We start from the raw sequence: 27,886 nt of genomic DNA on the forward strand, positions 1-27,886 counted from the left end.
CCGAGTACGCAGATACCCCATATGTGGGCGCAAAGTGCTCTGGGGGCGCACAACAAGGCCCAGAAGGGAGAGTGCACCATGTACATTTGAGGCGATTTGCACAGGGGTGGCTGATTGTTACAGCAGTTCTGACAAACGCAAAACAATAAATATCCACATGTGACCCCATTTTGGAAACTACACCCCTCACGGAATGTAATAAGGGGTGCAGTGAGCATTTACACCCCACTGGTGTATGACAGATTTTCGGAACAGTGGTCTGTGAAAATGAAAAATAAAATTTTTGATTTGCACAGTCCACTGTTTCAAATATCTGTCAAACGCCAGTGGGGTGTAAATGCTCACTGCACCCCTTATTAAATTCCATGAGGGGTATAGTTTCCAAAATGGGGTCACATGTGGGGGGGTCCACTGTTCTGGCACCATAGGGGCTTCCTAAATGGGACATGCCCCCCAAAAACCCTTTCAGAAAAACTCACTCTCCAAAATCCCATTGTCGCTCCTTCCCTTCTGAGCCCTCTACTGCGCCCACCGAACATTTTACATACGCATATGAGGTATTTCCTTACTCAAGAGAAATTGGGTTACCAATTTTAGGGTGATTTCTCTCCTTTTACCCCTTGTAAAAATTCAAAAATTGGGTCTACAAGAAAATGCGAGTGTAAAAAATGAAGATTTAGAATTTTCTCCTTCACTTTGCTGCTATTCCTGTGAAACACCTAAAGGGTTAAAACACTTACTGAATGTCATTTTGAATACTTTGGGGGGTGCAGTTTTTATAATGGGGTCATTTATGGGGTATTTCTAATATGAAGACCCTTCAAATCCACTTCAAACCTGAACTGGGCCCTGAAAAATTACGATTTTGAAAATCTTGAGAAAAATTGGAAAATTGCTGCGGAACTTTGAAGCCCTCTGGTGCCCTCCAAAAGTAAAAACTTGTCAATTTTTTAATGCAAACACAAAGTAGACATATTGTATATGTGAATCAATATGTAATTTATTTGGAATATCCATTTTCCTTTCAAGCAGAGACTTTCAAAGTTAGAAAAATGCAAAATTTTCAAAATTTTCATGAAATTTTTAGATTTTTTACCAAGAAAGGATACAAATATCAGTGAAATTTTACCGATAACATAAAGTAGAATATGTCACGAAAAAACAATCTCAGAATCAGAATGATAAGTAAAAGCATTCCAGAGTTATTAATGTTTAAAGTGACAGTGGTCAGATTTTCAAAAAATGCCCAGGTCATGAAGGTGAAAATGGGCTGGGTCATGAAGGGGTTAATAGAAGTAATTCACAAATCTGTATAACTTTCTGGAACCAGTTGATTTGAAATAAGAACCCCTTTAGTCAAAACCTGTGCAGCGGAAAAGGTGACCAGTTGCCCTTAGCAACCAAATTGCTTCTTTCATTTTTCGGAGGCCTTTTCAAAAATGAAAGAAGCAATTAGATTGGTTGCTATGTCAACTTTTCCTCTGCACAGGTGTTGATAAATCTCCCCCTTGTGTTCACGCATTGAATTTTTACTGCATTTTAGCTGTGGTTTTCCAAAAATCACAGTAAAAATTACACATTTGCAGTAAAATATCAGAATTTTTGTTTTGCATCACAGCAGAAACAGAAAAAATGCAACGTGTAAACACAGCCTTCAGGAGAGATGTGTAACTACTGTATATGGTGGGCAGGGGCATGGAAGAGTAGGGGGTCCGGCCCATCTCTTACCGCTGAGATCTCTGGCCCCTACCTTTCCATAAGAACTGGTCTCTGCAGTGACGGGCTGCCCAATCACTGTGTGAGGCGGGACGCCCCCTTTAGGTGTTTTCCTTTAAAGGGGTACTTCACTGCCCAGGTGTTCGGGACATTTTGTTCCGAACGCTGGGTGCGGGGGTTTAGACATCACAGCCACGCCCCAAGAGGGGTGTGGCCGTGATGTTACAACCCCCGCAGTCTGAATCCAGTGTTCGGAACAACATGTTTTGAACGCTGGGGCAGTGGAGTACCCATTAATACACATCAAGAAGAAAACATATTGGAAAAACTTACCTTTAGTAGAGATTCAGCTGGAAAGAGGTCCAGTCCTGACAATTTCTAGATCACCGGCCCTAGAATCAAGTCACTCTGCTCCATAATTTTCGGATATAGTCCTGACACTGTGTTGCTGATCCACTGACCCTGTTGTGTGCAAACCAATGAATGGCTATATCATCAGCATGTCCTGTATTAATCAACATTTTAGGGACCCCCCCAATCCCTAGATACAATTCTAATTGCCTTACAAGTGCAGACGGTCACTTTGTAACCTACTCGATGCATAGGTCTGATGTTGCAGTCTACATTATCAAGGAGAAGCAGCGTTAGACGTAGAGCAGCACCCCCTGCTGGGAAACAAGAGATATGCACCAAAACCTAAGACTAAAGAATTTCACTTACACACAATTATTACTGGTTTTAACACTTTAAATACCATAAATGAGAAGAAAATGGGACACGACGAATAGGAAGTAAGGAGGGGGAGGGTTTCAAAAGATTTAGCAACAGTTTTCCATGAACTCTGCATCAATATTTACCTTATTTTAAGTGGGGGTGCCTCAGTAATTGGGGGCAGGGCTTAAACTAAAAAGAAAAAAAGAAGAGGTAATATGCACCAACAAATTCTTGGCATTGACTAATCCAGTTTAATAGCTAGTGTAGACTTGAGCTATGATCACATGGGGGGGTATTGCGGAATTCAGCTTTTCTCAAAACACAGAATTCTGCTAAAATTCAAAACCCCATTGACTTCAATGGGATTCCACGAACTTAAAGACGGGTCTTTAAAATTTTGGGGAATGCGGAATTCGCCGTGTGAACATAGCCTTAGAGAAGACAGTGTGAAATACAACAGATTTTCAAACAGCCTGAGATACTGTTACAGTTAAGATTGCGACAGATTTTTAAAGGAAAATGGTCATATGTTTTGTCCCGCACTATCCACGGGTACCTGTGGATAGTGCAGGAGACGCTGAACATTTTGAGTCCTACCTTGCCTGGATCCGCTGTGCCGTTCGCCCGTTATAGCTGGTTTTCTGTATATTCAAATCAACTGCTAACTGGTATGGGCGGGGTTACTGCCTTCAACTGGCACTGTGACGTAACCGCCGCCCGGCCCGCAGCACAGCCCAGCTAATGAATATTCATACGTTGTCTTACACTTTGTCTCATCTCGGCCAAGTCCTGGACGATACTGCGCATGCGCGGGATTTCCTACTATACCCGGAAGCGGTCTTTCATTCATCAGGAACAGCGCTGGAGTAAGGGCGCATGCGCAGTATCGTCCAGGACTCGGCCGAGACGAGACATAGAGTAAGACAACGTATGAATATTCATTAGCTGGGCGGTGCTGCGGGCCGGGCGGCGGTTACGTCACAGTGCCAGTTGAAGGCAATAACCCCAGCTAGAGTGTACACAGGAAGTCCTTCACAGGATGTCGGGCTGAAGACCTCAGAATAGACATGCCGGTTTTCATGCAATTTAAGAGCATAAAGGGCCACAGAATGATAGGAAAACACTTTATTAACCAATATGTGGTCATTTATTAGACCAGTGTTTCCCAAACAGGGTGCCTATGGTAATTGCAAAATTACAACTTCCAGCATGTCTGGACAGCCAAAGGCTGTCTGGGCATGGTGTGAGATGTAGTTTTGTAACAGCTGGAGGCACCCTGGTTGGGAAACCCTGTATTAGACTGTTGAAAAAAAGGTTTCAGTATTGGACAACCCCTTTAAGATCTGGAGACTGTGAACCTTTGTGACCCTTGGTCGGCCACAATGCTTACGTAAGCGCTACTGTCCGGACGTCCATTCCCAGCTATCAGAAGAGCCAGCATGCTCCATTGCTGTTAAACAGTAATTGTGAGAAAATGTGTTGATAGTATGCAGCAGGTTGTGCGTGTCTGCGATGTTCAGCTTCAGTAACGGCAGATCTCTATGCAATGTCCTGCTGTGTCCCCGCTGCCGCCATGCTGTGCCAGACTTGGAGTATGGAAATAATTACACCACAGTTTTCATTCAGTTTTATTTAATAAAAATGTTAAAATAAATAGATACAAATTGATCAGACGCTCTGTGTTCGACCCCCCACCCATCCCCCCCTCCCTCCCCCCCTCCCCCCACCTTACCAGTTCCCTAAACTCTAAGCACAGTTTTACCAAAACTGAAAACACAGACTTCCAATTTTACAGAGAAGGCAGAGTATTTGCAGTTCACTACCATCGGGCTTGGAAAAAAAATATAATGCATATTTTAAAAAACAAAATAAAAAAAGGAAACAAAAAAGAAAAAAAAAATGAAAAAAAGTTCCCGTTACAATAGATAAGGAACGCCTCTCAATGTCATACGAAAACTTAATTATACATTTTCTTTCTATAGAAAAAAGGTATGTTACAATATTTTTTTCATTATGATATTGACATTTGACGGATTTTTTTTTCTTTTTTTATTATTGTTTTTTTTTTAACCCTAAAATGCAGCACAAGAGATGTGAGTGTTTTCCTCACAGAGCAGAGTGTGAGTATACGTATACCAGACACTATCTGGAAGTTTTCTGTATTATTAATGACTATTGCTTCTAGGCTGAGAACAAAGGGATAAAAAAAAAAAGGGTGGGGGGCTACTGTGATGTAAACAAGGTTGAAGCGAAATATGGGGGGGGGGGGGAGATACTGAGGTTAGACATACTGTTCACATGTAGAATGGGGCACGTATACCCTTGGGCACTGCTTGGTTCTAGGTCTTAAATGCAAGGGGGGGGGGGGGGAACTCACGCTTGGTGACAAGAAGAAAAAAATAAAATAAAAATTAAATTGATCCATAAAGAGCCCTTAACGTTTATAACTGGGAAGGAGACTTTCATAGGACAGAAGGAGAATTGCCCCTTTAACACTGCATTAAGGAGAAGCTACAACTAAGAGCCGACATGTCATTTATGTCCTGCCTAAAACTTAGATCGTTATACGGCCATAGTGAGACACCGAGCTACCACCAGAAACCGCTATGGTCCCTTAGATCTGCGTAGGGGAGGATTACCCCATGATATGGTTTTAAAAGATGCCATACATATACATCAGACATTTAGGGCCCAATTTATACTATGGAAATCCAGCGCAGCAACCTCCCATTGTCTTCAATGAGGAGAATTCAGCCACCTAAATTCATATTCCTAAATTACAACTTCCAGCATGTCTGGACAGCCAAAGAAGAGAATTAACTCTTTTGGTGGAACTCCGTGGCTACTGCATTGAGGCCACAGCGCATGCCCATACGGTTGTAGAGTTAATGGATTTCATAGTGTGAATGGGCCCTTATATTCTTATTAAAACAATAAAATAAAATCTCATATTAGGGAATATTCTGCTAAAAAAAAATAAATAAATAAATCAGCATTTCCCCATACTGCAGCCCTCCAGCTGATGCAAAACTACTACTCCCATCATGCCCTGACAGCCTCCGGCAGACGTGTTGTTGTTTATATGTTATGATTCCTTTTCTTATTATGCAAGGCTTTATTTTATGCTGCCAAAATAAACACTAGGACCCCCACAGATGGCTTTCTGCCTGACCACAGTGCTCTCTGCTGACACCTCTGTCCGTGTCAGGAACTGTCCAGAGCAGGAGAGGTTTGCTATGGGGAATGGTTCCTACTCTGGACAGTTCCTGATACAGGTGTCAGCAGAGAGCACTGTGGTCAGACAGAAAAGTAATCCAAAAAAGAAAAGAATTTCCTCTGTAGTAATAAGTACTAAAATGATTAAAAATATTTAATAGAAGTAATTTACAAATCTGTTTAACTTTCTGGAGCCCGTTGACTTAAAAAGACCTAAAAAAAAAATATAGATATGTTTTCCACAGGAGTACCCCTTTAAGTCTGCAATGGAGATTATGAGCCCCACCCCTGCTTAGTCTTGAGACTATATAAATATTGCAATCTAATAAATTAAGGTTTTTTCCCCTTTTGTGTTCTGACACGGATACCTCATGCATTTGTTTTGCCTTTTATGTAACAATTGTGTGCACATTTACATCTCCTGTGACATCGACCACCGGCTACTTAAAGGAAAACTCCAGTCAAAACTAACTTATCCACAGGATCTCTGGTACGGGACCCGACTCTCAGTGAGTAGCGCATGCTGCAGACAGCACCTTCTTCATTCATTTCTATGGGAGTGCCGAAAAGACCCAAGTACAGCTCTCACTGGCACTACTACAGAAATGAATGGAGCGCATGCCATCTACCGGTAGACCACACGTTCTGGAGAACAGGGTCCAAGAGGTCTAACCCTCCGTGATCTCAAACCTATCCTCTATCCTGTTGATAGGGCATAAATTAATTTTGGCTGGAGTTGTCAAAAAAATAAAGAATAAAATGCAAGCAGTGTTCAAGTAAAGCCTCCACTATTTTGCTAGAAGCACTGGGCATGGTGCGGAGACGATGCACGATATTACACAAATGATCCATGTTATTATCTACGCATGCACAGAGAAACCCCGCTATCATAGGGTTAATGCAATAAGGCACTTTGGACCGTGCTCACTGCATCTATTCCTGGTGGGGAGTTCTAATAGAGGGGACTTAAGTTGCCTTATAGGACGGATGACTGAGAAGCAAAAAGCAAACCTAAATACGCAGTTAATGCGCCTGCAGCTACCTTTGGCCGAACCCTAGCTACCAAGTAGAAGCATGACGACGGATCGAAATGGTGAAATGACGGATCGAAATGGTGCACATCTCTCGTCAGCCTATATAGTAGTGTCCTGGCTTATGGCTGCAAGTTAAAGGGCACAAAAAAATAAAGAATAAAAGGTGAAATTATACAATGTCTGTATAAAAATATCCTAGATTTAGGGGTCCAGCTCACATCTATGTAGACCAGTGTTTCCCCACCAGTGTGCTTCCATTGGTTGCAAAACTATAACTCCCAGCATGCTGGGAGTAGTAGTTTTGCAACAGCTGGAGGCACAATGGCTGGGAAGCACTATAAATCAACATGATCAAAAAGTTTGTCTGCAAAAACAGCAGGAGGGCGAGGGGCACAACAGAGGATTTAGTGGAGCCATGCGGTCTGCAGGAATCAATGGGATTTGCAATATCCAATCATGTTCACTTTTAGACCCTTGATGATATATTAAGGGACAGAAAAATTCAGAATGGGACCAATTTCCCAAGTAAAGACTGTCTTCTTCACAATGTAATGTATGGACTGAATTAACAATTTATATATATGGCGGTCCATGCAGCTCGTTTGTTTCATAGAGCTCAATGTCCCTTTCCGATTCCATTTTTTGAGTCGGGCTGGGGCTACACAGTGATTTTGGGTGCAACATGAGTCATGTGACAAAAAAACCCCCAAAACTTTAGGTAAGTAAATGGGATCGCAACTTGACCCAACAGTCATAAGAAAAGCATCAAGAATGGATTTCTTGCAAATACTCTGAACGGTTGCAACGTAGAACGATCCACACAGTATGATCCCCACAATTTTTGGTTGCACAGCCAAAATTGCTATGTAGCACCAGCATAAAAATAAGGAGATTTTTTTTGTACTCACCCTAAAATCTCTCTCATAGCCTTCATTGGGGGGACACCTATACTGATTGGTATATGTTCTTGCCACTAGGAAAAAAAGTCGGCTCCTCCCTGGCAGGATATACCCGCCCACTGGAAGTGAGGTAATCAGGTTTTTTTTACAAAGCAGTAGGAGAAGCCAACAAAGAAATATTTCCAAAGGACCCTAGAAAAGAATCCCGGAGAACAAAAAACTCAAGAACCGGAAAAGAGGATCCGGACCAAAAATGAAGAAATGGGTTAGTGACTTAAAAAAAAAAATCTCCTTTTCTTGGTCACTCTTCATTGGGGGACACCTATACTGATGGGACGTACCAAAGCAGTCCCCTATGGTGGGAATAACAACCACCAGAGAAAGGGAGACAGTCCAGAAACTGAACCCTATTTATCCGTAAGGCCCACAGACGAACCCCGGGCCGTTAGGCAACTGAGACCCAGAAACTGAGTGTCCGGAAGGTCCTACCGTCCAAGTAGATGGACTAGGACTCCAAGGAAGGGGGTCGTCCATTGAAGAGACTTAAACGTATGGCCAATATAAAGAGACAAAAAAGGGCTGCCTAGGATGGCCGTAATCATCCTGGAAAGAGGTAGAAAACAGACACCCAGAAACACAGAACTGGACAGAGGGCCAGCCCACCTGGAAATCAAAAATAGAAAGGGGTCCGACAAAAGTACCCCAGTCAGAGAATCAACAGATTCAAGAAAGCAAGGCGAAAAATACCAGGGAGAGCAGCACACGTCTGAGCAGAAGGCGAGCACAGTCAAGGTGAAGACCAAAGTCTCAGGAAAAAAAGGAAGAGAGACGGAAACTGGCTCTAGAAAGGCATGATGCATAAGATCGATGACCTGAACTTGAAAAGCTGCAGGCTCCAAAACCAAAGTCCCAGGGGAACGCCACGAGTACCTGGGCAGAAACGAACAGTCTGACACAGTGCCAGAACAGCGGGGGGGGGGGGGAACAGACTAGAAAAGCACGTCCACGTAGATGCCGAATCGGCTAGACTGGTGTAAGGCTGGGTTCACATCACGTTTTTGCCATTCTGTTTTCAAATCAGTTTTTCTAAAGAAAACCGTATGGCAAAAAAACGGATGGAACAGCATGGGAAAAAGTAAACCGTATGCGTTTTTAAACTGTATACTGTTTTTAAAAGTGCATACAGTTCCGTCCATTTTTATAAAAAAAAACAACATACGTTTTTGATAATTTTGTCCATTTTTAATGGGAGGGGTGTTGGGTGGGGATGCGGATGTGCAAAGTAAAAACCGTATACGGTTTCCCGTATGGAACTGTATACATTTCCCAGTGACGTCCACATTTGCACTGTATGTGCATTTCCCATTGACGTCCATGTTAAAAAAAACGTATGCGGTTGCAGTACGGTTGTTAAACCAGAGTCAAAACCGTGGTTGAACACGTTTTTTGTCTCCGGTTTAAAAACCGTACTGCAACCGCATGTTTTTTTTTTTAACATGGATGTCAATGGGAAATGCACATGTCCAATAGATGTCCCCGAAGGCTACATCCGTGGAACCCCCTCACACTAAAGGTTCCCCGGAGCAAAGAGAGGCTGTCGGAGACAGTGGGGAAGAATAAAAAGGAATGTCCCCAACTGCCGAAGATGTCCCCATGGCTGCTGGTTTACATAGTAAGCAGCGGGGGGAAGGAGGAAAAGAAACCCCCTGCACTAGTTTCCGCACTGCAGGAGAGAGGACTGGGGGCAGAGCCCTTTTCCGTTTCCCTGCCCGACCATCATGGCCGCTAGCAAAGTGTAAGTGCCGGGCGGTGGAGAGCAGCGCAGGGTTAAGTGCAACCACCCCTGCTGTCGATGCAATGGATGAATGCAAAGCCTGTGAAGGGAAGGAAGGGGAGGAGATGACAGAAGGAATACTCACCTACCAGGAAGACGTCCTCTCATACTCACCTTATGGAGTCTTCAGCCAGCTTAACGCCACGCTGCATCATGCCAGGCTGTCATAGTGGGGCGAGCAGGGGCAAGAGGGGACCCGGACCCAAGGTACTACGCTGGCGTTGGCTGTTGGCGAGAAGGGGTTAATGGTCCATACTCTATGTCCCGTGCCCCTTCATCGCAGAAAGGGGAACAGGTAGCGCCATGCTCCTGAACCCCCATCTGAAAATGGAACATAAAAAGGAATGAAAAAAAATTAACTATAAACAAGAAAAAAAGACCAGGTCATGAGAACTCCAGACCTGTGTGTTGCCTCCTACTGACACTAGCTAAAACTGATCACCTCACTTCCAGTGGGTGGGTATATCCTGCCCGGGAGGAGCAGACTTTTTTTTTTTAGTGTCAGCGCCTCCTAGCGGCAAGAGCATATACCCATCAGTATAGGTGTCCCCCAATGAAGAGCGACCGAGAAAATAAAATTATGTCTACCTGCAACCACTAGGGGGAGCGCTCTAGCCTAAGATTACCTTGTTTAACTATTATAGATAGTAAAGTTTGATTAAATCTGCCCCAATGGGTTTTAGATTTACCCATAAAAAAATTTCATACCACTTTTGTGGTATAGCCCTAAATTTTAAAATGTTGATCATATATAGATAGATAAAGACACCCACGCAGAGTTTATTATTTTTCTTTTTTTAATGATGCAGTGATTTACCTTTATTTAAGGTATGTGGCCAAGAAAACTGCTTGATGTATCCAGGCCTGAGATACCACACACTACCCACAGCTTTGGCGCCTAAGAAAAAGAAACCATCTCTTCCTGTCATTTTGGGGGAGGGGACAAGAGTACCCAATGGTTAAGCTGAGGCAAGGAGTTATACAGAGGCCTATAAAAGATAGGTTAGGGTGTAATCTGAAGGGAGCCTGTCCTATCTATCTAGGCTCCATTTGCGGTACTCAATGAGACATGTGGACGTGTATGCGCTCCAATGGCAGTGCACAGAGAGGTCAACATTCCACCAACACCAGGAAGACATGTTTGCAATATTATGTACCTGTGCCTCCTTATTTTACATAAAAACAAAACAAAACAAGAAAAATAATAATAATTACCCTCAGGTATTCACAGTCTCTCAGTATCCAATCTGCATTTTATTGTCTGCCTGCTATATCTACGGAACACGCTGGCTACGCGGCACCATTGCCGCTGCAATATTTGTAGTGTAATAGATTTGTCCGGAGACAACACACAACTTGTGTTCCAGTGAGGTGTATCCAAAACCCACAAAGCCTAGTTTGCTTTGCTAATACTTTTGCATTGTTTTTTTTTTTTATGTTTTCTTTTTTTTGTATTTTTTAATGAATGCAATGAATAATTATCTTGGTGGTAAATTACCAAATTTCCATTTCTTATGGAGATGCTGGCACATATTAAACAAAAAACAAACAAACAAACAAAACAAACAAACGAACAGCTACGTCTACACCATGAAGCAGAGACGGGCATTCATTCCATACTCCACCAAGAAACGCAGCATTTATAGACAGGTCATTCGGCGCCCCCGCCAGAAACTATCATAAATCATCATAAATACTGACTAAACATCCTTCCCTCCCTCCCCCTCCCAGCTCCCTCTGCTTTCTGCTGCCAGGCATTAATATGAGAAGAATATATTTTGTAGATTTTTTTTTTCCGTTTTTTTTTTGGTACATCACACTGAGTTTAGTAGACAGGGGAACTTTCCTAGTCTTTGGACTGGTATGTATGCCCCCCCCCCCCCACCCCCCTTCATCTCAACATAAAAAGTATACAGGAGGAGTTTTCAGAAGCCCGCCGTATCCACATATCCACCTTTAAGAAAATAGCAAAGAAAGAAAGAAGAAAAAAAAAATAAAGATTGATATCTATGGTTGCTGCGGAGGCTGCTGCAGGCACACACTGGTGTAAGATAGAGAGTAAAGATTTGTTTCTATTTGTCACTTGGCATGGTGCTGGCAGGACGCGCCAGCTCACACGTGGAACACACAGAATAAAAGGTTGATTGGCAAAACTCCAGTGCTTACGTCTCTGTCCTGGGATGTAACCGTGGTTATGGTCCAGTCCCTCCCAGGAACCGTTCAGACGCGGCTTATCTTTTCAGAGAACCCTTGCGGAGAACAAATGGGTCACTTAGTCTCTTCTGCCTGGTTGCAGTTCTGGACACAGTTGGGTGATGGGAAGGATGCTGTGACTGGATTGGGGTCGGGAGGGGGGCTGTTGGCAGTAGCGGTGCAGTCCTGGCTGTGGTTAGAGGTCACCTCTGAGTTAATAGGTTTGGTGAGGTCTATATCCTGAATGAGTCGGATAAGACGTTTCACTTTGTCCAGAGAGCTGTGCATGTCTTTTTGCCGGGACAAGATGCTGTTCTTCATTTCCATGCATTTCTAGAAAACACAAAAACTACCACGTTACCACCGGACACGGTCATGTCTGCTACCCAACAAGTGATTTTCCAGAAATAAACAAAAGTGGAATATCTATTACAGAAGCTAGTGTTCCCAAACCAGCGAGTCTAGAGCTGTTGCAAAACTATAACTCCCAGCATATCTGGACAGCCTTTTCAATCGACGTACAGTTTGGTGGAGGTAGAAACCTTCAATGATAGCAACACAGAAATATGTAAGTACTCCACAAGAAGACCACAAGATAAGTCTCTTTCACACATTGCATATTAAAAATAGAAAAACAGCAGTAAAATGCTGCATAATGTGTTCCTTAAACCCTTTGGCTGTCTGGGCATGCTGGAAGATGTAGTTTTGCAACAGCTGAAGGCACACTGTGCTATAAAACACAGATATAACCCTTGAGTTTTTATTTTATTTGGTTTTCATGTAGTCTTCTTGCCTTTAAATAGCCATCAAAATCTTTAACGTTTTACCTAAAGATCCATATGAGTGCTTGCTTTACGGAGGACCAATTGTACTTTGTAATCAAACATTCTACCACAAAATCTCCGGCAAAGCCATAACAAAAAAAAAAATAAAAAAATAAAATTGAAAAAAGTTGTGAGGCAAAGTTGACAACCCGCACATGGACATTTTCGTACGCAGCAATACCATATATGTTTATTTTTTTACATCGTTTAATTAGAAAAATGGGAAAAGAGGGGTGATTTAACCACTCAAGGACTCAGACCATTTGGGCCTTAAGGACTCAGACAATTTTATTTTTACGTTTTCGTTTTTTCCTCCTCTCCTTCTAAAAATCATAACATTTATATCTATTAAAACTTTTTTATAAATGATTTTCTTCACTATTTTTTTAGTTCTCATATGGAACTATTACCTGCAAACTTTCTAACTAGGGCATAGCACTGAACAGTGCTTATCAGCGCTCTTGTACAAGAGGAGGATTACTGAGCGTCAGCAAGACAGGTGATACATCCAGCCGCTGTCTTGGCTGATCAGGACCCCATGACTGCACTGCTGTGGTCCTGATCAGCCCCCCTGAGCTAACAGGCATATGTTATTTACTTTTAAATCCCGCTTTAGACTTTGATTCCAGGAAATAAATGGTTAATGCAGGCATTAGCGGCAAGTCTTGACTGCTATCACTCGCCAACTTTGAAGTGAGCTCAGTTCCTTAGTTCGCTTCAAAGTCCTTTATCGTGCACAGGGAGTAAATTAATGCCCTGCATCCTTAAGGGGTTAAAGTCTATGGAAAAAGAGTCAGGCCATGCCAAGTGCATTGTTTCAAAAAGTCAGTAATCACTAAAACTTTAAACATTGGAATTACTACTGTTTTTAAAGACAATGGGGGCGATTTATCAAACCCTGTGTAGAGGAAGAGTGAACCAGTTGCCCATAGCAAACAATTAGATTCCTTCTTTCATTTTCCAGAAGCCTTAAGAATAAAAGAAGCGCTCTGATTGGTTGTTATGGGAAACTGCACCTCTCTTCCTCTACACAGGTTGACAAAAATTCTCCTAATATATGTGGCTTTTCCAAAGGCTTCAATGGATCACATACTGCCGCTTGTTTAACCTTCGTTATTGACTTCTTTGCTTTGAGTTTACAATGTGTGAACTTAGCAAACATTCAAAATTAACATTTGATGAGTTTTGAAACTTTTTCCTATTCACACTGGATTGTGCTGGAAGTTCCCGTGAATGTTGCAATGCTACAATTACTATTTCAGTGGTAGATCAGGAGTGGCATTTTCTTTAGCATTGGCTGTGTGGGGGAGAGTAAATGATGGAGTTTCCATCAGACACTGAGGTCACATCTAATCAGCAGGCCCCCAACGATTGCAAACTCAATTTATTGCAAAAAAAAATAAAAATAAATAAATTTACGTCCTGCGTCATATCGGGTCGGTCCCGGCGGCCATCAACTGCCGGGACCCGCGGCTAAAACAGGACATCACCGATCGCGGTGATGCCCTGTATTAACCCTTCAGACGCGGCGATCAAAGCTGACTGCCGCATCTGAAGCGAAAGTGATCAAAAAGTCCGATCAAAACAAATATGGTACCGATAAAAACTTCAGATCACAGCGCAAAAAAGGAGCCCTCATACCAGCCCGTACGCAGAAAAATAAAAAAGTTATAGGGGCAGAAGAGGACATTTTTAAACGTATTAATTTTCCTGCATGTAGTTATGATTTTTTCCAGAAGTGCGACAAAATCAAACCTATATAAGTAGGGGATCATTTTAACCGTATGGACCTACAGAATAAAGAGAAGGTGTCATTTTTACCAAAATATGCACTGCGTAGAAAATTGCGTTTTTTCTTAAATTTTGTCGCACAATTATTTTTTTTTTCCGTTCCGCCGTGGATTTTTGGATAAAATGACTAATGTCACTGCAAAGTAGAATTGGCGACGCAAAAAATAAGCATCAATATGGATTTTTAGGTGGAAAATTGAAAGGGTTATGATTTTTAAAAGGTAAGGAGGAAAAAACTAAAATGCAAAAACTGAACAACCCTGCGTCCTTAAGGGGTTAAACATAGTGCAGCTATGTTAGAAGAGCTCACCGTTATGGAGTTGCTGAGTAGTTTTACTTTCTGCTCTAGTTGCTCTCGCTCCTGTTTCAGGTCTGTGCTCCACTTGAGTAATTTCTGCTTCTCTTCTTCTTTTGCTTTAAAACAATACAAGAATACTTGTGGGTGAGCTTGATCTTTCCATATACAGTCTAAACAGTACAATACTTTTGTAAACAAACGTCTCTAAAATGTTCTCCAAGCAGCATATTGGACTAGGATGGGACTTAACTAAAGTGGCAAACATAATCATGAAGGAGGAGGCAAACAGTGCTAATTCCATTTCTTTTTTCTTTTGGTATACCCTTATGTGCCAAAACACCTTCAATGGCCATCAGCCAAACAGCTATCACTTTAGATCTCTCCATACAGCCAAATGTTCACATGTTCTCAGTCTCAGAGGGGTAAATCATTGCAAAACTCTAAGGGCAGCAAACAATAGGGCAAGGCGGTTAAAATGTAACATGCCAGAAACTTAAATAACATAACTCTACATTGTGTGAAGTATTTAGAAACTCTTGTTTTGCACATTAGATCATCACAACATCATACACCTTCAGCAGGATATTATCACGTTGTGAAGAAATATAGCGAATACTGAAGTTAAGGGGAAACAGTCCTCTATTTACCCAGTATTTCATGATGGGGCATTCCTATCGCCACACTTATGGCATATCCACAGGATAAGCTCTGAATTTATCAGGCATTTTATCGGACTCCATCTGGCCTGGTGGAATAAAACAGAGCTGTATAACCCAATACAAAGGGTTACAGTGCAGGCGAACTGGACTACAATAAGGCATCACTAACCTGGATCCTTGGTCTTGTTCCCGAGATAACCAATGTATTAGCCGGCATTGCAATTGAGTGCAAGGTGGGCAGGCATATTGATTCAGAAGGGATAGAGATGGGTAAGGTGAGTATGCACGGGCCTTCCTCTAGTGTGCAAAGCTGGCTATAACCAGATTAATAATACCAGCTAATACAACGGGCATCTCCAGAATCAGACCGCAAGTGCGGGTAAGTGATACCTTACAGTAACCAAATTCAACCGTACTATAAACTATAAGCTATAAATTGGGTTTAGTGCGGGTGACCCCACTGACAGTTTCCCTTTAATGCTGTGTGTTCATGTGTAATAAACACATCACCTTCATTGTAAGGATTTTAACTTACTACAGTACAAGAACCCCTTTAATGTCACAGCCAGTCTTTTGTGTGAGTGAAGTTTACAGACTAAGGCCCATCAGCTGAACTGCTATTATTAATGTATTTTTCGCCATATAAGATGCACTTTTTCTTCCCCAAAACTGGGGGAGGAAAGTTGGTTCGTCTTATACGGCAAATACCGCGGCGGTCCCTGCAGGCATCAACGGCCGGGACCCGCGGCTAATACAGGACATCACCGATCGCGGTGATGCCCTGTATTAACCCTTCAGACGCGGCGATCAAAGCTCACACCAACCCGGCTGCTCAGTCGGGCTGTTCGGGACCGCCGCGGTGAAATCGCGGCATCCCAAACAGCTTACAGGACACCGGGAAGGACCTTACCTGCCTCCTTGGTGTCTGCTCCGTGCCGGGATCCCCTGCATGGCCGGCGCTCTCAGTTGTCATCACGTGGTCGCACACACCGTCCTGTCATCCAATAGGAGCAGCGTGCGTAGCGACGTGATGGCGGCGCCGGAGAGCGAGGATACCAGGCAGCAGAGACGTTCCGGAGCGACGGGGAAACGGCGACAGCGATGGAGGGCGACATCCAGGGCAGCGGTGACGGGTCCAGAGCGGCGGGAACACGTCAGTATTACCTCCTATACTAGTGGTCTTCAACCTGCGGACGTCCAGATGTTGCAAAACTACAACTCCTGGCATGCCCGGACAGCCAACAGCTGTCCGGGCATGCTGGGAGTTGTAGCTCTGCAACATCTGGAGGTCCGCAGGTTGAAGATCACTGTCCTATACTTTACATTGTATTTGGTTCAGAATCTTTTTTTTCTAGATTTTCACCCTTTAAAATTGGGTACGTCTTATGTGATGGAGCGTCTTATATGTGAGGGTCCCGGACTTGGACACAAACGGAAGAATTTTCCGATTGTGCCGAAACGCGAAGAGATCCACGTCCGGAATGCCCCAGAGGCCGCAGAGCTGCGTGAAGACCTCCGGATGAAGAGACCTCTCGCTGGGGGCGGGTGAGGACCGACTGAGGAAGTCCGCTACTCAGTTGAGCACTCCCGGGATGTGAATTGCCGAAATGGCCGGAACCTTGGTCTTCACCGAGGTGAGAATCTTTGACACCTCGGCCATGGCTGCCGAGCTGCGAGTGCCGCCCTGTCGATTTATGTACGCCGCGGCCGTGGCGTTGTCCGACTGAACGCGGACGGGACAGGACTGAAGACGTAACTCCCAATGAAGAAGACAAAGAAGAATCGCCCGTAATTCCAATATGTTTATCGGAAGAAGGATCTCCGGAGGAGACCAGAGTCCCTGAACTGTCCCAATCCCTGAACATGCCGCCCCAGCCCGACAGGCTCGCATTCGTTGTAACAACCTGCCAGTGAAGGGGAAGAAAGGAGCGAGGCCACCAGAGCAGAGACTGACGGACCCTGAGAGGGAGAACAATCTGACGATCGAGGGAAAGAGGAGACCTGTTCCATCGAGAGAGAATCGCCAGTTGAAGGGGGCGGTAATGAAACTGGGCAAAGGGTACGGCCTCCATAGTTGTCCGACAGAAGACAAATTCAGGCAGAGGCAGAGTCGAATCGAAATCCCAGAACGGTTAGAGACTGGGTAGGACGGAGGACTGACTTGTCCCGGTTGACCATCCACCCGAAGCGAATCAGAGTGTGGAGAGTGACGTCCAGATTCTCCAGAGTCTGGGCTCTGGTTGGAGCCTTGATGAGAAGGTCATCCAGATAGGGTATCACCGAGACACCCCTCGACCGTAACAAGCCCATTACTGGCGCAAGGATCTTTGTAAAGACCCGAGGAGCCGTGGCTAGACCAAAGGGGAGGGCTACGAATTGAAAATGCCCTTCCGGAACCGCAAAGCAGAGGCACCGATGATGGCCTGGAAATATTGGCACATGGAGGTAGGCATCCCTGATGTCCACCGATGAAGGAACTCCCCTTGTTCCAGGGACGCCACCACCGAGCGGCGAGATTCCATTCGGAAGTGGCAGATAAGGAGACGGCTCAGACGCTTGAGGTCTAGGATTGGTCGCACAGAACCGTCCTTCTTGGGGACCACAAAAAGAGTTGAATAGAAACCACGAAAACCATCCCCTGGAGGGATGGGAACGATAACCCCCTGGAGAAGCAGAGACTGGAGAGCTGCCCGAAATTACTACGCCAGAGGAGGAGACCGGGGGGCCTGGGATCGAAAAAAGCGATCCCTCGGAAGGGAGGCGAATTCGATCCGGTAACCGTTGGACACCACGTCCCTGACCCAAGGGTCCTGAATGTGTGAGGTCCAGATGTCTCGGAAAAAACAAGAGACGACCTCCCACCCGAAAAGAAACCGCGGGTGGGGGTCTCACTTCATGCAGAAGTGGGTTTGTGGTTTCCCGATTTGGGCAGTTGGAGTCCGACTTCCAAGACGGGCGTGCCCGTAACGAGGGAGCCTTCTTGTCCCGCGAGGGCGCCTGCCCGGACCCTTTACTGGGGCCAGAGGTCTGAAAGGAAAAGGACTTCTTTTGGGAAGTAGGGCGAGCCTTATTTTGAGGTAACAAGGAACTCTTACCTCCCGTTGCCTCAGAGATAATCTCATCAAGGCGTTTGCCAAAAAGACGGCCGCCCGTAAGGGGAAGCTCAGTGGGAGACCTTTTAGAAGCGGCATCCGCATTCCAAGCTTTAAGCCACATAGAGAGGTGGAGGGCCGCTAGGTGACCCACAGCAAAGGCAGAACAACGGGCTGACTGCATGGAAGCTGCGCACAGAAAGTCCCCAGCTTTAGCGCATTGGAGAGCCAGAGCAGATAGATCCTCTGGGGGGGGATCCCGCTAAGATATCCTGATGGAGCCTTTGGCACCACTCCGACAGGGCATTGGACACCCATGTCGAGGCGAAGATGGGAATAAGAGAAGATCCAGCTGCTTCAGAAGTGAACTTCGCTAAAGATTCTACCTTCTTATCCGCGGGATCCTTGAAGGCAGCGGCATCTGCCAAAGGCAGTGTAGTCACCTTAGAGATCTGGGAAATTGGTGGATCCACAGAGGGAGGGGAAGCCACCTTAGCGACAAAGTCCTTGTCAAATGGATAACGTTCTTGAATTGTCTTGATTCCCTGAAATCTCTTGCCTGGATATTTCCATGCAGATTCCAGAATGTCATCAAAGTCAGCGTGAGAGCTGAACCTTTTAGGTGCTGGCTTAGTACGATGAAAGGATACTTCTGGATTGACATCCGAAGATCCGGGGTCCTCCAAGTGAAAGGTGTCTCATATGGCTGTCACCAATGAGTTCACCATTGCAATTGAGTCCGAGCGGTCCTCTGGATCAGATGCCGGTTCGGAAGCCTCGTCCACTAGTTCACCAGGGGAATGTGAATGAGTTTAGGCAGACCTGGAGGGGGGCGACCCAGACCGGCGACTCCGAGAACATCCTCTGGAGGAGCGACATTTGTGCCCAGATGATAGGGGGGGGGGGGGGGGGGGACCCGCGAGGGGAACGCTCACGTCTATCTGAAGACTCAATGGAAGAGTCAGACGAGGCACCCCTAGCAAGCTTGTGAGAGCGTGAAGTACGAGGAGACGAAGAACGGGGCCTCTCAGAGGTCCTGCGCAGGGAAGACCCCTTCAAGGTGGACACCATTTCCCAGGAGGCCTCAGCCACCGAACGGGAGACTTGGGTCAAGTCAGCCATATACTAGGTAAGGGAAGAAACCCAGGCTGTAGGAGCGGCTGAACCCATCGGACCAAAGGGGCATCAGGGGGTCTGGGGGAGCAGGCAGGGCAAGTGGGCTCATCGGAGCCAGACATCTTGGTATTACAGTGCTTACAGACATAGCAAGTCACTGAGCTTCCAGGTTTCTGATTAGAGGGAGGAACAGCCCTGAGTACGGACATAAAGAGAAAAAAAGGTTGTGTTCCCTGTCAGCTGCAGAGAGGAGAGCTCGCTCCGTGCAGCTATAGTGGAGTAACAGGCCAGCCAATAGGAAGAGAGGGGCGTGCCCGAAGCCAGGCACTAACTAACTGACCCCTTCATACTGAAATTCGCGCCCACGGCGCTGATTGGAGGCTGCTTCGGCACCTCAGCGCTCCCAGCCCTGTGGGCGGAGCTATAGACCGGCCTAGAAGAACTGTCATGGCGCCCGCTCCTCATCCCGAGCGCACCTGTCGGACGCATATGCGCTCGGGGGGGGAAGAGCGGGCGGCCTAACGCTGGCAGAGACTGCCGGAAAAAGAGAAACTAAGCCGGCATAAAGCACCTGGCTCGTACCAGCGCCACGGCCGTCAGCCACGTATAAGGCGCTGTGAATAAAGTGAAAGTAAAGCCGGCGCTGAGAGCCGCATATAAGGTGCTGAGGACATAGTGCACTAACACACACACATATATGTGAAAAGCCCCACACACAGATATTAAGTGAAGAGCCCCACGGTCTGTGTCCCCCAATGGAGCCAATAGAGAAATACGGTATTTGACAGCGCAGTTGTCATGTTGTTAGGATACATATTACCTACCTGCTTTATACGCTATATATGAGTGAACAATGGCTAACGTCCCCGGCCACGGGATCGCTTCTTCTTTTTTCAGCATCTAGAGAAAAAAAAATGAAATAAAACACAAAAAGGCATTAAACAAGCAGCAGAAAGTGTCAAAGTATCTTCAACTTTCTGACATGTTATAGAGACATGTCACAAGTTGTGATTGGTGGGGGTCTCAGCAGTCGGACCTCAACTGATCCCAACTTCTAAAACGTCTCTAAGAGGTCACAAGTTGTCAAACTGTTTCGGTACATTGCACATATATTGTATTTATCACAAACTTCAAATATAATCAATATCACAACTGCAGAACCAAAAAATATCCCACAACATTTTCTCTTCTATTCTTCATATCCGACAATTTGTATTGGTATGAACAACAAAACTTAACTGGGAGATGGGTCTAACTTTCAGACTCATGATACGAAACAAAGTGGCTCTGAAACAATTGGGCTTATGAACCGCAACATAAAGACAACCCTGCATTGGAACAAATCGCTTTCAACTGGGATATGCCAACTCCCTAGTTTAACTCACCAATAACCTTAGTTCATAATGACCATACAGCCAGTCATTTAACATCAATAGCAGGTTTTACATTTTATTACCATTTTATATTCATAATTTTGGCCTATTCTTGTACAGTGATCCCTATTCTGTGGCTCTCCATCTGTTGCAAAACTATAACAGTGTTCTCCAATCTCACCATTAGATTGGAGAACACTGTTGTACTGGTATATGGAGAAAAAAAAATTGCATAGAAATTTCAAAATTTATTAGGAATGGTAACACTGGTTCTATAACTGCTTCGGCTGTCTAGGCATCACAGGAGTTGTAGTCTTGCAACAGCTGGAGAGCAACAAGTTGAGGAACTCTGTTCAAGAGTCTTTTACAGGAAGGAAAGTTTATATATTGAGCGAAAAAAAAGGTAAATTCCTGCAGTCAAAGCAACAGTTTTGCTTTTAAAAAAATCTGCGTCTTCACTACAGACTTCTAACCTGGTACATAGCTATACATATAACCTGATACATAGCTATACTTCTAACCTGGTACATAACTATACATATAACCTGGTACATAGCTATACTTCTAACCTGGTACATAGCTATACTTCTAACCTGGTACATAGCTATACATATAACCTGGTACATAGCTATACCTCTAACCTGGTACATAGCTATACCTATAACCTGGTACATAGCTATACATATAACCTGGTACATAGCTATACATATAACCTGGTACATAGCTATACATATAACCTGGTACATAACTATACATATAACCTGATACATAGCTATACATATAACCTGGTACATAGCTATACATATAACCTGGTACATAGCTATACATATAACCTGGTACATAGCTATACATATAACCTGGTACATAGCTATACATATAACCTGGTACATAGCTATACATATAACCTGGTACATAGCTATACATATAACCTGGTACATAGCTATACATATAACCTGGTACATAACTATACATATAACCTGATACATAGCTATACATATAACCTGGTACATAGCTATACATATAACCTGGTACATAGCTATACATATAACCTGGTACATAGCTATACATATAACCTGGTACATAGCTATACATATAACCTGATACATAGCTATACATATAACCTGGTACATAGCTATACATATAACCTGGTACATAGCTATACATATAACCTGGTACATAGCTATACATATAACCTGGTACATAGCTATACATATAACCTGATACATAGCTATACATATAACCTGGTACATAGCTATACATATAACCTGGTACATAGCTATACATATAACCTGGTACATAGCTATACATATAACCTGGTACATAGCTATACATATAACCTGGTACATAGCTATACATATAACCTGGTACATAGCTATACATATAACCTGGTACATAGCTATACATATAACCTGGTACATAGCTATACATATAACCTGGTACATAGCTATACATATAACCTGGTACATAGCTATACATATAACCTGGTACATAGCTATACATATAACCTGGTACATAGCTATACATATAACCTGGTACATAGCTATACATATAACCTGGTACATAGCTATACATATAACCTGGTACATAGCTATACATATAACCTGGTACATAGCTATACATATAACCTGGTACATAGCTATACATATAACCTGGTACATAGCTATACATATAACCTGGTACATAGCTATACATATAACCTGGTACATAGCTATACATATAACCTGGTACATAGCTATACATATAACCTGGTACATAGCTATACATATAACCTGGTACATAGCTATACATATAACCTGGTACATAGCTATACATATAACCTGGTACATAGCTATACATATAACCTGGTACATAGCTATACATATAACCTGGTACATAGCTATACATATAACCTGGTACATAGCTATACATATAACCTGGTACATAGCTATACATATAACCTGGTACATAGCTATACATATAACCTGGTACATAGCTATACATATAACCTGGTACATAGCTATACATATAACCTGGTACATAGCTATACATATAACCTGGTACATAGCTATACATATAACCTGGTACATAGCTATACATATAACCTGGTACATAGCTATACATATAACCTGGTACATAGCTATACATATAACCTGGTACATAGCTATACATATAACCTGGTACATAGCTATACATATAACCTGGTACATAGCTATACATATAACCTGGTACATTGCTATACATATAACCTGGTACATAGCTATACATATAACCTGGTACATAGCTATACATATAACCTGGTACATAGCTATAAATATAACCTGGTACATAGCTATACATATAACCTGGTACATAGCTATACATATAACCTGGTACATAGCTATACATATAACCTGGTACATAGCTATACATATAACCTGGTACATAGCTATACATATAACCTGGTACATAGCTATACATATAACCTGGTACATAGCTATACATATAACCTGGTACATTGCTATACATATAACCTGGTACATTGCTATACATATAACCTGGTACATAGCTATACATATAACCTGGTACATAGCTATACATATAACCTGGTACATAGCTATAAATATAACCTGGTACATAACTATAGACAGTGCAAAGACAGCAATTGCAACCAGGCCCTGATGCCTAAAGGTGCTCCAAAAGCTTCTCTGCCACATAAAGACAACAGTACCAGAGCACATTGTATATTGAGGCCCTGATAAAATGTCTGCATTGAGGCCACATGTAACACAGTAATATATTTAGTAAGGTTGGGGGGAAAAAAAAATAAAAAGACAGGAGTCCATCGAGTTCAACCAAAAACCCTACTCTGTTGATCCAGAGGAGGTAAAACCACCCATGCCTTTACTTGAAGCTCAAGAGCATCTCTAAAACATGAATGATTACATTACCACATATTTTTTAACATTTATGCCCGTCATAGCCATACTATAGATCAGTGGTCTCCAAACTGTGGCCCTCCAGCTGTTGCAAAAATACGCATCTCAGCATGCCCGGACAGCAAATGGCAGAAGAAAATCTTCCAGAATGACAATGCACCTATTAGCTGCTTTCTGCATTTGATCTTGCTTTGATGAGCATGAAATAAAGTTAACCTGTCCAGGACCAAGGTCGTATAGGTACGCCCGCGAGCCCAGGTACTTAAGCACCAAGGGCATACCTGTACGCCCTGGTCCGTTAAGGGGGTTTTAACTGTTCTCACAAGCAGAGAACGGGTTAAACTCGGTGGGTCCCAGTTGCTACAGGCAGCCAGGACCTATAGCTAATGCCGGGCACTACCGATCGGGCAGATGCCCGGCATTAACCCTTTAGACGCTGCGATCAAAGTTAATTGCGGCGTCTAAAGTAAAAACTAAAACTATCCCGGAAGCTCAGCGGAGCTAATCGGGACTATCGCGACAAAATCACGATGTCCCGATCAGCTTACTGGACGACAAGAGGGTCCTCACCTGCCTCTTCGTCGTCCATTCGGCGATCTGCTGCTCCAAGCCTACTTAGCAGGCAGGAGCAGCAGAGCACTGAGAACACTGATCAATGCTACGCAATGGCATAGCATTGATCAGCGTAAGCAATCAAAAGATTTCATGTTATAGTCTCCTATGGGGGCTAAAAAAATAAAGTGTAAAAATAAAAGTTAATAAAAGTGAATAAACCCGTTCCCTATTAAAAGTTTAAATCCCCCCCTTTTCCCATTTTTTAAAATAAAATAATGTAATAACAATAATAATGAGGTACCGCTGCGTGCGTAAATGTACAAACTATTAAAACATAAGGCTAGCTAAACTGCACGGCGTACGCGTGAAAAACATGGCTCGATGGTGTACACGTAAGTCCAATATTGTGCATTTTTGGTCACTTCATATACCATAAAAAAAAACAATAAAAAGCGATCAAAAAGTTCCATCAAAACAATGGTACCGATAAAAACCACAGACCACGGCGCAAAATAGGGACATTACAGAACCTTCATCTCTGTGCATTTGGAAACCAAAATGAAGCCTATCTTATGCCTGCCACATCATTAAAAGGGATACAAAATAAAAATAAAAATATATATATAAATAAATAAAAACATTGGGAAAAGTGCAAAATTAAGAGAAACATTAGTAAAAACCGCAAAAAAAAAAAAAAAAAAAAAAAAAAAAAAACGTCGGAAGGGGGGGGGGGGGGGGGTATGGCTGGGGAACCCACAAAGAAAACTAATTCCACTATTCATAAACAGGGCCATTGTATTGCAAAAATATTACAAAATATGGTAAAACATGTACTTTTATCAGGATTTTGGAAAATTGCCGCACTTTCCAAGTGAGAAAACATCAGAACTGCACATAATGTGAACTGACCTCAACCCACTTATGAGTCATCAGTTCACCTGGGAGATCTCCAGCACCAGCAGTCTGATAAGACGACCAGTTGGAGTCATCAAACGCCCCAGGGAAATCCAGAGGATTCATGGGAAATGTAGGCTGCATTACAGAACCCTCATCACTGTGCATTTGGAAACCAAAATGAAGCCTATCTTATGCCTGCCACATCATTAAAATGAGGTAAGTACAGGGCACATTATTCACTAATAATTGCCTATGCTGCACTATATAAGAAGAAAAAAAACCCGGAGAGCTTCTTTAAAAGGGTATTCCAGAAAAAAAAAAAATTAATATCAACTGGCTCCAGAAAGTTAAACAGATTTGTAAATTACTTCTATTAAAAAAATATTAATCCTTCCAATAATTATCAGCTTATTAAGTTGAGTTGTTCTTTTCTGTCTGGCAACAGTGCTCTCTGCTGACATCTCTGCTTGTCTCGGAAACTGCATAGAGTAGAAGAGGTTTGCTATGGGGATTTGCTTCTACTCTGGACAGTTCCCGAGACAGGTGTCAGAGAGCACTTAGACAGAAAAGAACAACTCAACTTCAGCAGCTCATAAATACTGAAAGGATTAAGATTTTATTTAATAGAAGTAATTTACAAATCTGTTTAAAAGGAGATGTGTAGTGGATCTGTTTAAAGGAGATCTGTAGTGTAGGGGATAAGTTAAAGATCGCGGGAGGTCCGAGCGCTGGGGCCCCCCGGGATCTCCTGGACGGGGCCGCAGCAGTATGCTGGAAAGAGGGCGTTCCGTCCCCGCATGACGCGGTAGCCGACACGCCCCCTCCATGTACCCCACAGAGATACATGGAGGTGGCGTGTCTGCTGCGGCTTTCTGCTGGGGACGAAACTTCACTTCCTGCAGACTGCCGCGGCCCTGTCCAGGAGATCCCGGGGGGCTGGAATACTCCTTTAACTTTCTGGAGCCAGTTGATAGATATATATATTTTTATATTATATAAATAAAAAGTTTTTTCCTGGATAACCCCTTTAAGCCTCTACCACACCAGCCCAGAGTATTATTGAGCCTGTGTGATGCATTGTTAAGAAAATGGTTAGGAGTAGATTACAACCACTGGCTTCTGCCAAGGAATTATCAACAGTATTAATATGTGGGGGGGGGGGGGGGGGGGTGCTACCTCTTATTTATAAACTATAAGTGATTTGTAGATGGTCTTCTAGTTATCTTGTCTAACCCTGGTATCAGGTCTGTGACAGTAAGGCAGCGTTTCCCAACCAGGGTGCCTCCAGCTGTTGCAAAACTACAACTCCCAGCATGCCTGGACAGTCTGGGCATGCTGGGAGTTTTAGTTTTGCAACAGCTGGAGGCACCCTGGTTGGGAAACACTGCAGTAAGGAGACGGCTGAAAAGTTTTCTCCACAAAACAGGAAGAATCGGCATATTATTAGGTTGAAATGTAATATATATGTCTAATAATATGGTGTTCTAATGACACAATCTTAATATCCTTTGTTCTTCAAAAGAAGACAGCACTTTAACAAACAGGATAGGTGGAGGGGTCCTGTTACAGATCTTGCACTTACCTACGTGCTTTAGGGTCTATTCACACGTACAGTATTCTGCGCAGATTTGATGTGCAGGAATTAGAAGCTGTGTTCAGTCATTTAGTTTACATTGAAATCTGCAGCAGAAAATCCTGCGCATCAAATCTGCGCAGAATACTGTGCGTGTGAATAGACCCTGAAAGGGGAAATCCTAAGAATAAATCCTATTATCTATCCATAGAATAAGTCAGTGTTTCCCAAGCAGGGCGCCTCCAGCTGTTGCAAAACTACAACTCCCAGCATGCCCAGACAGCCGAAGGCTGTCTGGGCATGCTGGGAGTTGTAGTTTTGCAACAGCTGGAGGCACCCTGCTTGGGAAACACTGGAATAGGTGATAAATAGCTGAACCACCACTGATCACATGAATGTTCTTTGTTCCCTGAATTGTTTAACTGCGCACATGCCTTTCAGAAGTCCCATAGCGAGTGAATGGGACACTTCTGTTTTTTTTTTCCATTCCAGCAAGAGATCCTCCACGTTCCATATCTTTTGGCTATATACGTGTATATATTTATTTTTTAGATACTAAAAAAGGTCCAAGGCAGCTGGCACCCGTCACTATTGCTTTGCTGCCTTTCTGTATGTTCCATATTAAATATGAAAAATATTAGAATATCTATACAGAATTATGTCGTAATATAGCAACCGCAAAAAGGTAATAACAGACTGTACCGTCCTAATACTGACATTAACCTTAGATATCAAGACTTGCACCAACAGCTGAGATTTACCACCATGAACAAGTAACAAGCTAAATAAAAAACCATCAATGCATGACATCTCAGTCTACAAACTGGGAAATGGTTTCCAAGGACAATACTAAAAGAAAAAAGTCTTACAGGGTTTATAAACACAACAAATGAACTTATTACCTACTCTTTGGCAACTGATGTTCAAAGTCCTAACATTCTAAATTGGAACTATAAAAATAAAATAAAAGTGATATTCACAAAAATCCTCACATTTGGGAGCAAGTAATGCTTGTGATGACATCACTAGCTGCATACATCGGTGACTTATTATAAAACTCTTCACTGTATGCTCTTTAATGGACATGAACTTACATGGTAGCTACCTATAGGTGGCACTAGTGGGACAGTTTTCTTTCTTGAAGTTGAGTTCATTTGCATATTTTTTTCCCCATGGAGCATTGCCTGTAAGTTTCCATACAAGAGCTG

General features: G+C 43.3%; 1 protein-coding gene and 1 long non-coding RNA gene across 13 annotated transcripts in view; both read right to left on the reverse strand.

Annotated features, from left to right (window-relative positions):
• LOC130277206 (uncharacterized) overlaps nt 1-3,883 on the reverse strand; it is a 66,136-nt gene extending 62,253 nt beyond the window's left edge. For all 5 annotated transcript variants that reach the window (XR_008845395.1, XR_008845396.1, XR_008845394.1 and 2 more), the window contains exons 1-4: nt 3,821-3,883; nt 2,574-2,619; nt 2,283-2,384; nt 2,050-2,178 (exon numbers count right to left, since the gene is read on the reverse strand). This is a non-coding gene — a long non-coding RNA (uncharacterized LOC130277206). The remainder of the gene's footprint in view (nt 1-2,049; nt 2,179-2,282; nt 2,385-2,573; nt 2,620-3,820) is intronic.
• Nucleotides 3,884-4,156: 273 nt separating this feature from the next.
• Nucleotides 4,157-27,886, reverse strand: part of PHF21A (PHD finger protein 21A) — a 195,111-nt gene continuing 171,381 nt past the window's right edge. For all 8 annotated transcript variants that reach the window (XM_056527632.1, XM_056527634.1, XM_056527635.1 and 5 more), the window contains 3 exons: nt 20,211-20,286; nt 14,532-14,635; nt 4,157-11,939 (listed from right to left, as the gene is read on the reverse strand). In XM_056527632.1, the coding sequence (XP_056383607.1) occupies nt 11,682-11,939; nt 14,532-14,635; nt 20,211-20,286 (438 nt within the window). In that variant the 3' untranslated portion in view covers nt 4,157-11,681. The remainder of the gene's footprint in view (nt 11,940-14,531; nt 14,636-20,210; nt 20,287-27,886) is intronic.

This window comes from Hyla sarda, chromosome 6, assembly GCF_029499605.1.
Source record: "Hyla sarda isolate aHylSar1 chromosome 6, aHylSar1.hap1, whole genome shotgun sequence".
Lineage (NCBI taxonomy): Eukaryota > Metazoa > Chordata > Amphibia > Anura > Hylidae > Hyla > Hyla sarda.